The 14,963-nt window shown below is 38.4% G+C and overlaps 1 protein-coding gene across 5 annotated transcripts in view; it reads right to left on the reverse strand.

The window, feature by feature from the left end:
- CFTR (CF transmembrane conductance regulator) overlaps positions 1-14,963 on the reverse strand; it is a 216,851-nt gene that overhangs the window by 157,520 nt on the left and 44,368 nt on the right. For all 5 annotated transcript variants that reach the window (XM_025291139.3, XM_044946628.2, XM_044946629.2 and 2 more), the window contains exon 3: positions 11,873-11,981. In XM_025291139.3, coding sequence (XP_025146924.3) covers positions 11,873-11,902 — 30 coding nt within the window. In that variant the 5' untranslated portion in view covers positions 11,903-11,981. The remainder of the gene's footprint in view (positions 1-11,872; positions 11,982-14,963) is intronic.

Consider the following 14,963-nt stretch of genomic DNA (forward strand, 5'->3'; position numbering starts at 1 on the left):
AACATAAGGGAGGTGTGTTGGTGGCTACGGCTGGGGACCGACCAATAGACCTGCATTAAATTTTCCTGAGAGTCTCTGGGAGAACAATGGGATATACATATCCCAGAAAAGGTTACAGGGGGATTCTAAGAAAATGACTGTTGCGTGGTTGTGAAAGAATGGAGCTACTAGAGATAAAGCATAACTCAGAGTCATAGGAGTTGCCTCCGAACCAGAACAGTCAACATCTGAGTATATTTGTGAGGTGGGCAACAGTGGGCCTCTGGCCAGACACCTGGTGTTGTCAAGTGGGGTAGAGTTGAGCCTTTGTTCTCATCCCAAAACTCCAAGGACAAAGCCAGTGGTAAAAGCTGAGCCCTGATAAAGCCAATAGACAGGTAGGTGCCCACTCCTGAGGTCAAGGAAGACTTCCCTGTCTGCACATGTGCAGGGAGTTCTTGGGGGTTGAAAGAGAAGGGGGCCCCACCCTGTAATAAGTGTGATCATGCACCCATAGGCCTCTGTGGTGGGAGCCATCTTAGAAAAAATAATTGTGCACTCCTCTTGAGGAAGACCCATGGACCAGTCAGATTGAAGTAAGAAACAAGACAACTGGCCAAAGGTAAACAAAGTCCCGGAAGGATGCTCCTATGTGTGTGATTTACACACCTCCACAGTGCACTCCTCCTCACGCAGGACATCCCCGCCCCTTCCTCTAAGGGTGTGTATCTCTGCCTAGTTTCTGATGTACTGCACTCCTCCTCATTGTAGACAATGTCCATACCCTTTCTTTCTGGGGGTGCATCTCTGCTCTGCTTCTTAGTTGGATAAACAAACTGTTTTCCTGTATGATCTCCCATGCATTGAGCTATATCTTTTTTTTTTTTTTTTTTTGGAACTGTACCATTCCCTTTTATTTATTTATTTATTTTTTTAATTTTATTTTATTTTTAAACCTGAAACACTGTATTAGTTTTGCCAAACATCAAAACGAATCCACCACAGGTATACATGTGCTCCCCATCCTGAACCCTCCTCCCTCCTCCCTCCCCATACCATCCCTCTGGGTCATCCCAGTGCACCAGCCCCAAGCATCCAGTATCGTGCATTGAACCTGGACTGGCAACTCGTTTCATACATGATATTACACATGTTTCAATGCCATTCTCCCAAATCTTCCCACCCTCTCCCTCTCCAACAGAGTCCATTAGACTGTTCTATACATCAGTGTCTCTTTTGCTGTCTCACATACAGGGTTATTGTTAGGATCTTTCTAAATTCCATATATATGCGTTAGTATACTGTATTGGTGTTTCTCTTTCTGGCTTACTTCACTCTGTATAATAGGCTCCAGTTTCATCCACCTCGTTAGAACTGATTCAAATGTGTTCTTTTTAATGGCTGTGTAGTACTCCATTGTGTATATGTACCACAGCTGTCTTATCCATTCATCTGCTGATGGACATCTAGGTTGCTTCCATGTCCTGGCTATTACAAACAGTGCTGCGATGAACATTGGGGTACACGTGTCTCTTTCAATTCTGGTTTCCTCAGTGTGTATGCCCAGCAGTGGGATTGCTGGATCATAAAGCAGTTCTATTTCCAGTTTTTTAAGGAATCTCCACACTGTTCTCCATAGTGGCTGTACTAGTTTGCATTCCCACCAACAGTGTAAGAGGGTTCCTTTTTCTCTGCACCCTCTCCAGCATTTATTACTTGTAGACTTTTGGATAGCAGCCATTCTGACTGGTGTGAAATGGTACCTCATAGTGGTTTTGATTTGCATTTCTCTGATAATGAGTGATGTTGAGCATCTTTTCATGTGTTTGTTAGCCATCTGTATGTCTTCTTTGGAGAAATGTCTATTTAGTTCTTTGGCCCATTTTTTGATTGGGTCATTTATTTTTCTGGAGTTGAGCTGTAGGAGTTGCTTGTATATTTTTGAGATTAGTTGTTTGTCAGTTGCTTCATTTGCTATTATCTTCTCCCATTCTGAAGGCTGCCTTTTCACCTTGCTAATAGTTTCCTTTGATGTGCAGAAGCTTTTAAGGTTAATTAGGTCCCATTTGTTTATTTTTGCTTTTATTTCCAATATTCTGGGAGGTGGGTCATAGAGGATCCTGCTGTGATGTATGTCAGAGAGTGTTTTGCCTATGTTCTCCTCTAGGAGTTTTATAGTTTCTGGTCTTACGTTGAGATCTTTAATCCATTTTGAGTTTATTTTTGTGTATGGTGTTAGAAAGTGTTCTAGTTTCAGTCTTTTACAAGTGGTTGGCCAGTTTTCCCAGCACCACTTGTTAAAGAGATTGTCTTTAATCCATTGTATATTCTTGCCTCCGTTGTCAAAGATAAGGTGTCCATAGGTGTGTGGATTTATCTCTGGGCTTTCTATTTTGTTCCATTGATCTATATTTCTGTCTTTGTGCCAGTACCATACTGTCTTGATAACTGTGGCTTTGTAGTAGAGCCTGAAGTCAGGTAGGTTGATTCCTCCAGTTCCATTCTTCTTTCTCAAGATAGCTTTGGCTATTTGAAGTTTTTTGTATTTCCATACAAATTGGGAAATTATTTGTTCTAGCTCTGTGAAGAATACTGTTGGTAGCTTGATAGGGATTGCATTGAATCTATAAATTGCTTTGGGTAGTATACTCATTTTCACTGTATTGATTCTTCCAATCTATGAACATGGTATATTTCTCCATCTGTTAGTGTCCTCTTTGATTTCTTTCACCAATGTTTTATAGTTTTCTATATATAGGTCTTTAGTTTCTTTAGGTAGATATATTCCTAAGTATTTTATTCTTTCCGTTGCAATGGTGAATGGAATTGTTTCCTTAATTTCTCTTTCTGTTTTCTCATTATTAGTGTATAGGAATGGAAGGGATTTCTGTGTGTTGATTTTATATCTTGCAACTTTACTATAGTCATTGGTTAGTTCTAGTAATTTTCTGGTGGAGTCTTTAGGGTTTTCTATGTAGAGGATCATGTCATCTGCAAATAGTGAGAGTTTTACTTCTTCTTTTCCAATTTGGATTCCTTTTATTTCTTTTTCTGCTCTGACTGATGTGGCCAAAACTTCCAAAACTATGTTGAATAGTAATGGTGAAAGTGGGCACCCTTGTCTTGTTCCTGACTTTAGAGGAAATGCTTTCAATTCTTCACCATTGAGGATAATGTTTGCTGTGGGTTTGTCATATATAGCTTTGAAAGATTATTTATAACAGTGAAAAATTGGAGGCAATCTAAATATTCAATGATGAGGAACTGATAAAATAAATTATGGTACAGCCACATGAGTCATTAAGCATTAAAATGACTAGGTAGAAAAGTATCTAATGATATGAGAAGGCATTCATAATGCATTAAGAGAGGTAGATTTATAATACATTATTTAAAGTAATGATTCACATCCCTTCGTTAAGTATATATATTCTTATTGGAAAAAGTTGGAAAGATAAGCATCAAGTTTATCAATAATTATCTGATCATTGTCTTAATCATAAAAACACTCAAAATTAATAAACTTTAGATAGAAAGTTGTATATAACTTATGATAGTAAATTAATGATAAAAAGAAAACACACATACAAAAAAATGGAAGTGTAAACACACAGGCAGGGATACACCCAGAATTTACCATAAAATGCAAACAGTACTGGCTTATATACCAAAGGAAAAGCTTATGATTTGAGACAGTAAACAAAAGTGTCAAATTTTTATTTATCTTGATACACTACAGTCTGATGGAAATTTTTGACTTTATACTAACTGCTAAACAAACATTTTACATATTTGACATAGAAAATAAAACCTACCCATTGTCCTAACTATGCAGTTTTCACAAAAATGTATGTACACCAACATCAAGAACAGAATTCAAAAGTATCATCATAGTATCTTTCTACCCTGAATCATGTTTTTAGATTCAATGCCTAATTGAAAATGTTTTGCTTTTGGTATTTTGAGTGTTTATTGATTTAATAACTATTACTAGCAATGTCTTTACTAGAAATCTAAGCTATGTTCTTCATGTTTTAAAAGAACATGTTCCTGGACTTGCTAATATAATAGCAAGAGTAGGCTTAATTCAGAAAATGGAATACTAGAAGATATGTTAAAGTATTAATTTTAATTTCTGAAGTAACAGATTCTAGGTATTTTTCTATGCTCTAGAAATATGAAATTGGTACTCTAAGACTTGCTTCTAGAGTATAGAAAAATAAGTAAATGCAAATAATAGGAGTATTTGTAAAGGTCGGTATAGACTATATTTAATGATACAGTAATAGGTAACACTTATGAAGCACTTTCTTTGTACCAAGATCTACTCTACATGCTTAACTTTATTTTGCACAATAATTATATGAAGTAAGAACTATTATTGTCTCTGTTTACAATTTAAAAAAACTGAGACAAACAGTCTAAATAACTTGTCCAGTGTCAGACAGCTAGCAAGTGGTTAAAACTAGGATCAAACCAGTTTGGTAACAGAGCCTCAACTCTTATTTATAACCTTAAATCAAAATGAAAACTGTTATAACATGACCTGGTTTTCCCCAAGTTGATCATCAGTACAAGCACTGTGATTTGTTCAACATCAAACTACCAAATCAAGTTATGGTAATATCACTGCAATTTAAAATAAATACCATTTTTCTAGGCCCCATATGACAGACACATAATTTAAAAGTTAAAAGGAATCATAGAAACTGTACACCATCACCACATCACACTCATGAGTCACCACTTGATACTGGTTAACTAGAAGACATAAAGAGGCCCCAAGCTCACAGCAAGAATGAGGAAACTGGGCCACCGGTCCCAAAAGAGTCGGACATGACTTAGTAACTAAACAACAATAAACATGCAGTTTAAGTTGTAAGTACAATACATGATCACAGACAATTCCTAATTTATAAATCAACTTTATTCTAAAGTTTCACATGTGAGAACAGATGCATTTTGCCCCAGAGACAATATCCTATGAGACATGGTGTTAGATTCCTAAATTCACCTTTAAAAGCACATGTAATGCTAGATGCTTATGCAGCAACTTTGTGTTCACTAGTACTGTAAAAGCCTAACCAACCCACATAATATTGTTTTTAACAGAAAGAGATTGGATCATCTCTCCTGCAATCTTGAGAGTCCCTCCTAGCTATACCTTTGCCCTCTCCATGCACACTGTCATCTACTCTCCAACAGAGTCTTGAGAGAGAGTGCCAGAGTAAGACACAGAAAGTTAATAGTTAACATTGGGACTCTGAAATAAACCCTTAGCCACATTTAATCTCAGTGGGATTCCTGTCCCTTTCATTCAGGGACTCCTTGGCCATGATAAGTCCACCTAGTTCTTTTCTCACAACTGTAACTTCTAACTAGCCTTTCTCTTCTTCTATGACCCTGCAAGTCCCTGCTACTCAAAGTATAGTGCTAGGAAAAGAGCATCTTCACCTGGGAGCTTTTGTTTTTCTTTTTTTAGTTTTTACTGGCATATAGTTGATTTATATTATCATGTTACTTTCTTGTGAAGTGAAGTGAAGTCGCTCAGTCATGTCTGACTCTTTGTGACCCCATGGACTGTAGCCTACCAGGAGCCTCAGTCCATGGAATTTTCCAGGCAAGAGTACTGGACTGGGTTGCCATTTCCTTCTCCAGGGGATCTTCCCAACCCAGGGATTGAACCTGGGTCTCCCGCATTGCAGGCAGATGGCTTTATTGTCTGAGCCATCAGGGAAGCCCTTTCTTTTAGAGATGCAGAATCTTAGGTTCAACTCAGAAACTTCTGAGTCAGAATCTATATTTTAGCCAGGTGGTAGGAGCTGCTGCCTAGTATGTATATAAAAGTTTGAGAAACATTGTCCTTCTGTCATTAGGGGAGCTAATAATTATTTCTATGTTTAAAATTTTTTGATATCATCATTTTAAAAAATTCAACTAAAAAGTTCCAAAAGTACCACCCCACCCCCCATATACTCACCTTAGATTCTAATGAAAGTCAGATGCATTCAGTGAAAATGTTCATGCCAGTCTACCTCAATCAGAATCACTGGGGGAATTTTATTCCAGAGTCCATCTCAGACCAAATAAACCACTTTATGTAGGGTCGGACTGGTTACACTAAAGTAAAAATTACCTGTTTCAAAGAAATCTAAACCATATGATTTTCCAAACCTTGTCACAGGAACTGGATAGTACACAATGGGTTGCACAAGTAAGTATAGCCATGTCTTAGGAATGGGAGTTCTAGTAGAGGATGGAAATATTCAGGATACAGGGTGAGTGTAGGCAGTATAGCATTCAAGACCTCAATGGGGTAAGAGAGGAAGTTAGATAGAGGGGATGGGAGAGGAAGCTGAAGCGAGTCCTCCATGACAGGCATCTAGATTTGCTGGAGGTAACTGACCTTTACCATCTGAGCCACCAGGGAAGTTCACTTCCTGGTGGCTCAGATGGTAAAGCATCTGCCTACAATGCAGGAGGCCTGGATTTGATCCTCTGGAGAAGAAAATGGCAACCCACTCCTGTACTTTTGCCTGGAAAGTCCCATGGATGGAAGAGCAATGGTAGGCCACAGTCCATGGGGTCACAAAGAGTTGGACACAACTGAGCAACCTCACTTTCTTCTTGACTTTCACTTTCAGCTGACCTTAGGTTAAAGGGACATGCTAGTAAAAGTTATGCTCAAAACTCTTCAAGCCAGGCTATAGCAGTATGGAAACCAAGAACTTCCAAATGTACAAGTTGGGTTTAGAAAAGGCAGAGCGACCAGAGATCAAATTGCAAACATTCCCTGGATCATAGAGAAAGCAAGGGAATTCCAGAAAAATATCTACTTCTGCTTTATTGACTACACTAAAGCCTTACAAGCACAACAAACTCTGGAAAATTCTTAAAGAGACGGGAGTACTAGATCACCTTACCTTTATGCAGGTCAAGAAGCAACATACTAACTTCTATGCAGGTCAAGAAGCCACAATTAGAACTGGATATGGAACAATAGACTGGTTCCAAACTGGTAAAGCAGCACATCAAGGCTGTATTGTCATCTTGCTTATTTAACTTACATGCAGAGTACATCATGTGAAATGCCAGGCTGGATGATTCACAAGCTACAGTCAAGATTTTGGGGAGAAATATCAACCTCAGATATGCAGATAATATCACTCTAATGGCAGAAAGTGAAGAGGAACTAAAGAGCCTTGTGATGAGAGTGCAAGAGAAGAGTGAAAACGCTGGCTTGAAACTCAACATTCAAAAATCTAAGATCATGGCATCTGGTCCCATCACTTCATGGCAAATAGAAGGGGAAAAAGTGGAAGCAGTGACAGATTTTAGTTTCTTAGGCCCCAAAATCACTTCAGATGGTGACTATAAGCATGAAATTCAGACACTTGCTCCTTGGAAGGAAAGGCATGACAAACCTAGATAGTATATTAAAAAGCAGAGATATCACCTTGTCAATAAAGGTCTGTATAGTCAAAGCTATGGTTTTTCCATATGGTAGTTATGTAAAGATGAGAGAAATGAATCATAAAGAAGGTTTAGAACTAAAGAAATTTTGCATTCATACTGTGGTGCTGGAGAAGACTTTTGAGAATCCCTTGGACTGCAAGGAGATCAAACCAGTCAATTCTAAAAGAAATCAACCCTGAATATTCATTGGAAAGACTGATGATGAAGTTCCAATGCTTTGGACACCTGATGCAAAAAGCTGACTCTGTAAAAAACCCTGATGCTGGGGAAAGATTGAAGGTAAAAGGATAAGAAGGTGGCAGAGGATGAGATGGTTAGATAGCATCACCAACTCAATGGACATTAGTTTGAGCAAACTCAGGGATATAGTGAAGGACAGGGAAGCCTGGAGTGCTGCAGTCCATGTGGTTGCAAAGAGTCAGAGTCATGACTTAGTGACTGAACAACAGCAACAATGAAAAGGGACATAAGTAAGTCAAAGTGCCTAAACCAGAGACTACTCATGTGTAGAATTGCCCCAAACACTCTCTCTTCATTAGCAGTATGCCTGAACTCAAACACCTAGCCAATGTCTTTGTCCAAACATGACAACAAAGATCTTCTTTTGCAAGACAGACTGTGGGACTTAAGAACTCTAGCAGCACAAGTCCCAAGACATCCTTATGCTCCTTAAACTTCTGGGGCTTAAGAAATTTAAATAATAAAATTAGTTTGACCCAAGTCTTACTGATGTGTATCTCAATTTGATGATGGAAATATGCCCAGAGCTGCCTAGGAGTCAAAAATATATTTGAGTACACACTTGTGAATTTCTAATCATAATAAAAGTATCATGATAACCATATTCTCTAGGTAATCTGTTTATAGAACTCCTTTCCCTTGACTCCCTCTAACGTCCTTAATTGACTCACATAGTTAATTTTTCAACAGTCAGTTTCTCTTCTATGCTCAGAGTCTTAGATGTTAAAGGTAATTTTGTATCTGGCTGCTGAGTCAAATGCAGAAAAGAAAAAGAAAACAAGTACATAGTTAATGAGGAGAGGCCATAGCTGCTGCTGCTGCTGCTGCTAAGTCGCTTCAGTCATGTCCGACTCTGTGCGATCCCCTAGACAGCAGCCCACCAGGCTCCGCTGTCCCTGGGATTCTCCAGGCAAGAACACTGGAGTGGGTTGCCATTTCCTTCTCCAATGCGTGAAAGTGAAAAGTGAAAGTGAAGTTGCTCAGTCATGTCTGATTCCTAGTGACCCCATGGACTGTAGCCCACCAGGCTCCTCCATCCATGGGATTTTCCAGGCAAGAGTACTGGAGTGGGTTGCCATTGCCTTCTCCGAGACCATAGCTAATATGACTTAAAATTACATCACTATTGCAGAGAGACAAACTCCTTCATGACGGCATTTCCTTTTTTTCCTTAACCTTTCACAGTCAACAGCAAATTTTATAGTACTTTTTCTATCAGTCCTGAAACCAATCAAACCTTCTTTACACCATAATTATCCTGGTTTAGAGGGACTAAGAACACACAGGACATCCTGAAAGTATGTCCATCTTTTACCAAGAGTAATGTAATAGCAGGTTCGACAATCCCTGCTCATTTAATGAAACAAAAATTACCAGAATGACACACACAGAGGAAAGAAGAAATACCCAGAAAGAATACAATAAATACCAAGGCATTTGGTACAAGTTGTTTAAAAGGAGAGAGGTCTTATTAGAATAGTGAAATTTTCTCTCCTTCTTTTCTTCCTGTAAGAGATAAAAAGAATGGAGTAGAGAGATCAGATGCCCTGAGAAGCTACACTAGTCTTAATGACCACCATATAAATTCTTAAAGACTTAACAGTTTTCAACATTTTCACTGCTTAAAACTGCACAGTGAGGCCATGAAGCCTTTACTCTGAGACTCACAGCCTCACCACACCTGTGCCAATAAATATTCTCTCCCTGCCTTCCCACCATACATGTGTCAATTGCTTTCCCCATCAGTCCTTTTCCTCACCCATATTCTGCTGGATATCAGAGGAAGTTGAGCTGATAGAAATCAACTTTGCCATTTAAACATGCTGTCAGTTCCAGACCAGGGGCTTTGGGCCCGGCTTAGCTCAGGAGTATCCATCACTCCTCACTCCCACCTCTGGGTAGTTAATTAATACACCTGCTGCTGCTTACTGCTGCTTAGTCACTTCAGTCGTGCCCGACTCTGTGCTACCCCATAGACGGCAGCCCACCAGGCTCCCCCGTCCCTGGGATTCTCCAGGCAAGAACACTGGAGTGGGTTGCCATTTTCCACCTAGAAAGGCTTTAAGATTCCTTTTGCTTGAGACAAAAGGCTTGAGACATGTTTAGGCTTGAGACATTTAAGAACAAGCTAGTCTTTCTCCACATTCACTTCATTCTTCTACCACTTAATTTTTTCTATATCTTTGACCCTTAGCACTTCTGGCTCTTGGGTGGATTTCACACAATTCCTTTCCAAGTATAAGCAGAAACATTCCAGTTGGTTCCACTGTCCTGCCACCAAAATCTGAATTTTCTTCAGATTTGTCCCTGAGGTGACCCTAGAAGAATCCTCAACCTTCAAACTTTTAACCTGTATCTCCTGAGAAGATGCAGAGTAGATCAGCAGGTCCAAGACTGATTACTACAGCCACCGTTCTATTTAGTACTAACATACAATCATTATATAGTTACAGAGCAATTATAATCTGATCTAATGGAAGGGTCACAGGCTTTGGAACCAAAGAGACCTGGCTATCACCAAATTTTCCATATGCATAACTTTGGAAAAGTTACTTAATTTCCTGCATCTCAATTTTCTTTTCTATCTGTTGGAGACACTAATGACTGCTTCATAGCATTACTAGGAGAATTAAACAAAATAATCTTTATAAAGGGCTTAATGCTGAACCTGGAATAGCTAAGATACTCAATAAATATTAAACTATATTTTGATCTGTGTATATCAGATCAAACATAAATTTTATAAATATGTTCATGCATCATCTAAATTTCCATGTTTAAATGAGGGCTTTTGTTCACATGAAACTTCTATCCTGGTGGAATCTAAAGGAACAAACTATCTCACAAGTCAGGCAGAGCATAAAAAGGACTTAATAATTCAGCCTTTCTCCCAGCTTCTACTCAGTTGTGTTTATGTTAATCAATGGAAGCAGCATGTGATGGAGAACATGAAGAAAAATGAGTTTCACCATGGCCTTAGTAATGGCATAACAATTATCTAAAGTAGTCACTTTGATCCACGGATGACCATTATATGTTATGGCCAGAGAGAATTGTACTTTTAATACTGGGATTCAAAGGCAGAGTTTGTAGTCAGCAAGGCAAACAACACATTTTTTTAAATAGATAAAACTGTTTCCCAAAGTCTGGGTGCTCACATTAAGAAAAATCACCTCAAAAATATCTTAAAAGATAATGAATTCCTCAGCTGCCTTATTCATATTTACAAATAAAATAGCATCACCCCCAAACTACTGCACATTTCCATGCAGATAGATAAACAGATAATTTCAAAAGGCAGAAGAATGTCTTCCATGATGTCATCAAGAGGATTATAAAACATGTGATCATCCTTGTCAAAACAAATGTGGAAATGTACTTATTTGGTATGCATTAAGCACAAGTTCATAAAGCAATGCAACTTGCTGGGCACCTCTTGGGGAGCACTACCGCACTCCTCACTCCCAGAGGCATGAAGACCAATATTCTCCCAAAGTAAATATTGTACAGTAAGTTTTCAGCTTGCCATCACTTTTACAGGTTACAATCAAGGATACAAAATGATGCTATGGTGATGTAAAAAGTAATAGATTAGAGTCACATTTGACAGCAGCTGGGGAACATCCTAGACTGCACTTGAGCACCATAAAGCCTGGCGTCCTCACCCATGGAGATCTCTTCACAATGAAGGTGACACAGAAGACTGAGAAAACATACTGCAGGAATACTTCACTGCCGTATTTTTAATTTTTGCTATTTAAAACAATTCAGCATGCAGATATGATTTCAAAATATTACAAATACTCATGTATGAAATTAACTGAATTTTACCTAATTCTCCTGATACTGTCTCCTGACCTTCTTATGTAGAATATAGGAAAATAAAATCACCCACAATCTCATATTCCAGGATAATAATGTGATTTGTGATAACAGAAATGATTTTAAGAAATTTTATCTACTGAACCCATTTTAAATTATAATACACCACCTGTGTTCCAGTATCTCTTAGTTCCAAAGCACTTTTTACTTGCCTCCACTAAAGTTTTAGTGGTTTCTTTGTATTTGGAGTTAGATTGTCCTTTTTCCTGTGTACCAGATTACCCTATTCCTTTTACAGTCTTAAAAATGAATGTAATTATTTTACCCACAGTGAGTTTACAAATAAAAGCCTTACCCCTAAATATAATATGATTCCATAGAACATAAATCTCCAGAAAAAGCATCGTCGAAGGGCATTTATGAGTTTGGGATTTTTCTTTGAAGCCAGTTCTCTGTCCCATTCTCTGCAAAAGAATAAAAAGTGGGACCAGTAAGTTGCATGTGCAAATATTTGAATTCTCTATTTCCCTTAACATAGTTCTATTCACACAAGTACATCCATGGAAATTAACCCAAGTGACCAGAGACAAAAACTTGTGGGGGAGCTTCCAACACTATCTCAAGCAGATATTTGGCTGAATTCAATGCTCCACCATACACCAATTTTCAAGGAGTTGACTTCATGACAAGTACACATTATATATGCTAAAGAAATGTTCTGGGATTCTAAAAATCAATGAATGTGAGAGTTGGATAAATAAAATACAACTCTTATGAATACACATAACCATGCTTGGAACAAGGTGAAAAATAAATACTTAATTTTTCCTTTATGTCTTATTCTTTATCTATTTGTAACTGTAGTGGATTGTACAAAATTTAGCTGTAAAACCAAAAACAAGATTAACAGTCAAGTGGATTTTTCTGTGATTTAACATTAGAAAAACTTATTATTTGGACTTTGTTTTTAAATGTAGGAGTATGGAACAAATATCATCAAATGTCACTTTTATATAAAAGTCTTTGGAAAATTGGGATATAATCAAATTCTGTATTTTCTGGTAGAACAGAAATTTAAAAGTATGAAAAATGGTTTGTATTAAATAAATGTTGCTTTTTCTTTAAATACTATACATCCATAACCTGATTATATTTAAGGTTTTGCCATTACTTTCTGTTAATAAAAGCCTTCTTCTTTCCAAGTGGTTAAAATATATCCCTAAATGTTACCCTTCATCTTCCTTTTTATACTGTACAGAGATGAGAAATTTCACAGGAAAGAACTATATAAAGATTCTGCATTTTTTCAACGCTATTCTCATCACTGGCTTTCTCTAGTAGCTCAATGGTACAGAATCTGCCTGCCAAAGTTGGAGACTCGAGTTGAGTCTCCTGGGTTGCGAATAACCCCTGGGGAAGAAAATGGCAATTCACTCCAGTATTCTTGCCTGGGAAATCCCATGGACAGAGGAGGCTAGTGGGTTACAATCCATGGGGTTGCAAAAGAGTCAGATGCAACTGAACAACAAATTCTCATTACTATCCATCTACCTTTATTAGAGGTGTTCTAAGTTATTCCAAAGGAAGCTCACACATCTGAGATATGAAGGCAGATTTGGCAATCATGGCCATTGTACATGGACACTCGCTTTCCTGAGAAGCTTACTATCTATCATGCCTAAACCCTATGCCATCCATCTATCTGCTCACACTCTTTCCACTCTTTACTCACACACAGTACTTGCCTCCCTTCCATGTCATGCAGTGATTCACAACAGGGTAAGAAGCGAAATATGGAGGCAGAATCTGCCTCTTTCAAAGGAAGAATGAGTCGGATGAGAAAACCAGGAAGAGAGGTGGTACATAAACCAAAGAGACGATTTCAAGGTGGGAAGAAGTGTTCAACCCTGAAGTCATGGTAGGAAGATGTCATTATATTTCATATTAAGAGACCTCTGGTGAACATGGTCAACATCATTTTAATAACATGGTAAACACAAAAACTATAGTCAGGGAACTGGGATGTAAAGGCAAGGAGGAGAAGTGGAGAAACCAGGAGAGCAGAGAATATTAACAATGAAAAAAATTAAAAAAAAAAAAAAAAGAATGGGGTAGCGATCTGAGGGGGGAAACAAAGCTGGAGAATTTTTTTTAGTGGATGGGACTTGTACTACTGGAACGTGAAGGAATTGGCAGTGAGGGTAGATGCTGTGTTAGACCCAGTAAGCATTCTGAACACCAAGAGCTGAATCACAAGGGAAGAAATTTTATACTTAGCAAGTACGTAGCTGAGTTATAATCATGAAATGGATGTGTGGTTTGCACACAGGAGAGTTACACAGAGTTCAAACCCAAGGTCACAAACTGAGCCAGATGGACCAATGTACTTCAACTGCAGGGTAACTGCCTGAGGGCCTTTGTCACAAATCAGTTTTTGAAATATGAGGCAGGGTCACTTTCCAAGGGTGTAGTGGAAACAGTGGCTGACTTTATTTTTGGGGGCTCCAAAAATCACTGTAGATGGTGATTGCAGTCATGAAATTAAGACACTTACTCCTTGGAAGGAAAGTTATGACCAACCTGGACAGCAGAGTTGGACACAAATGAAGCGACCTAGCAGCAGCAGACAGCATATTAAAAAGCAGAGACATCACTTTGTCAACAACAGTCCATCTAGTCAAGGCTATGGTTTTTCCAGTAGTCATGACTGGATGTGAGAGTTGGACTATAAAGAAAGCTGAGCACAGAAGAATTGATGCTTTTGAACTGTGATGTTAGAGAAGACTCTTGAGAGTCCTTTGGACTGCTGGATCCAACCAGTCCAACCTAAAAGAAATCAGTCCTGGGTATTCATTGGAAGGACTGATGTTGAAGCTGAAACTGCAATATTTTGGCCACTTGATGAGAAGAGTTGACTCATTTGAAAAGACCCTGATGCTGGGAAAGATTGAAGGCAGGAGGAGAAGGGGACGACAGAGGATGAAATGGCTGGATGGCATCACCGACTCAATGGACATGAGTTTGGGTAAACTCTGGCAGTTGACGATGGACAGGGAGGCCTGGTGTGCTGCAGTTCATGGGGTCGCAAAGAGTCGGACATGACTGAGTGACTGAACTGAACTGAGAGTTACAAAGTACCATAAGTGTATGTCACTCTTCCAAAATGTTTGAATAAACTCTAAATAACAACTTTTATTTTAAAAAAATAAATAAGAGAAGAAAGAAGAAATACCCACCAAAGACAAAAATATTAATAGGGTTTATGGACTTATGCTGGCACACAGCTGTTGAATTGGAAAAAAGTGGGTACATTTGATATGAAGACGATGAAAAGTGAGGAGAAAAAAATGTTAGACCAGATAATACTACAAATTCAGGTATATGTCCTCTATTCAGCCACAGATAAAAATAAACCTGGAGTAAACAGGTTTTGAGTAGCCTAGTCC

This window comes from Bubalus bubalis, chromosome 8 (genome assembly GCF_019923935.1).
Source record: "Bubalus bubalis isolate 160015118507 breed Murrah chromosome 8, NDDB_SH_1, whole genome shotgun sequence".
NCBI classification, from domain to species: Eukaryota; Metazoa; Chordata; class Mammalia; order Artiodactyla; family Bovidae; genus Bubalus; species Bubalus bubalis.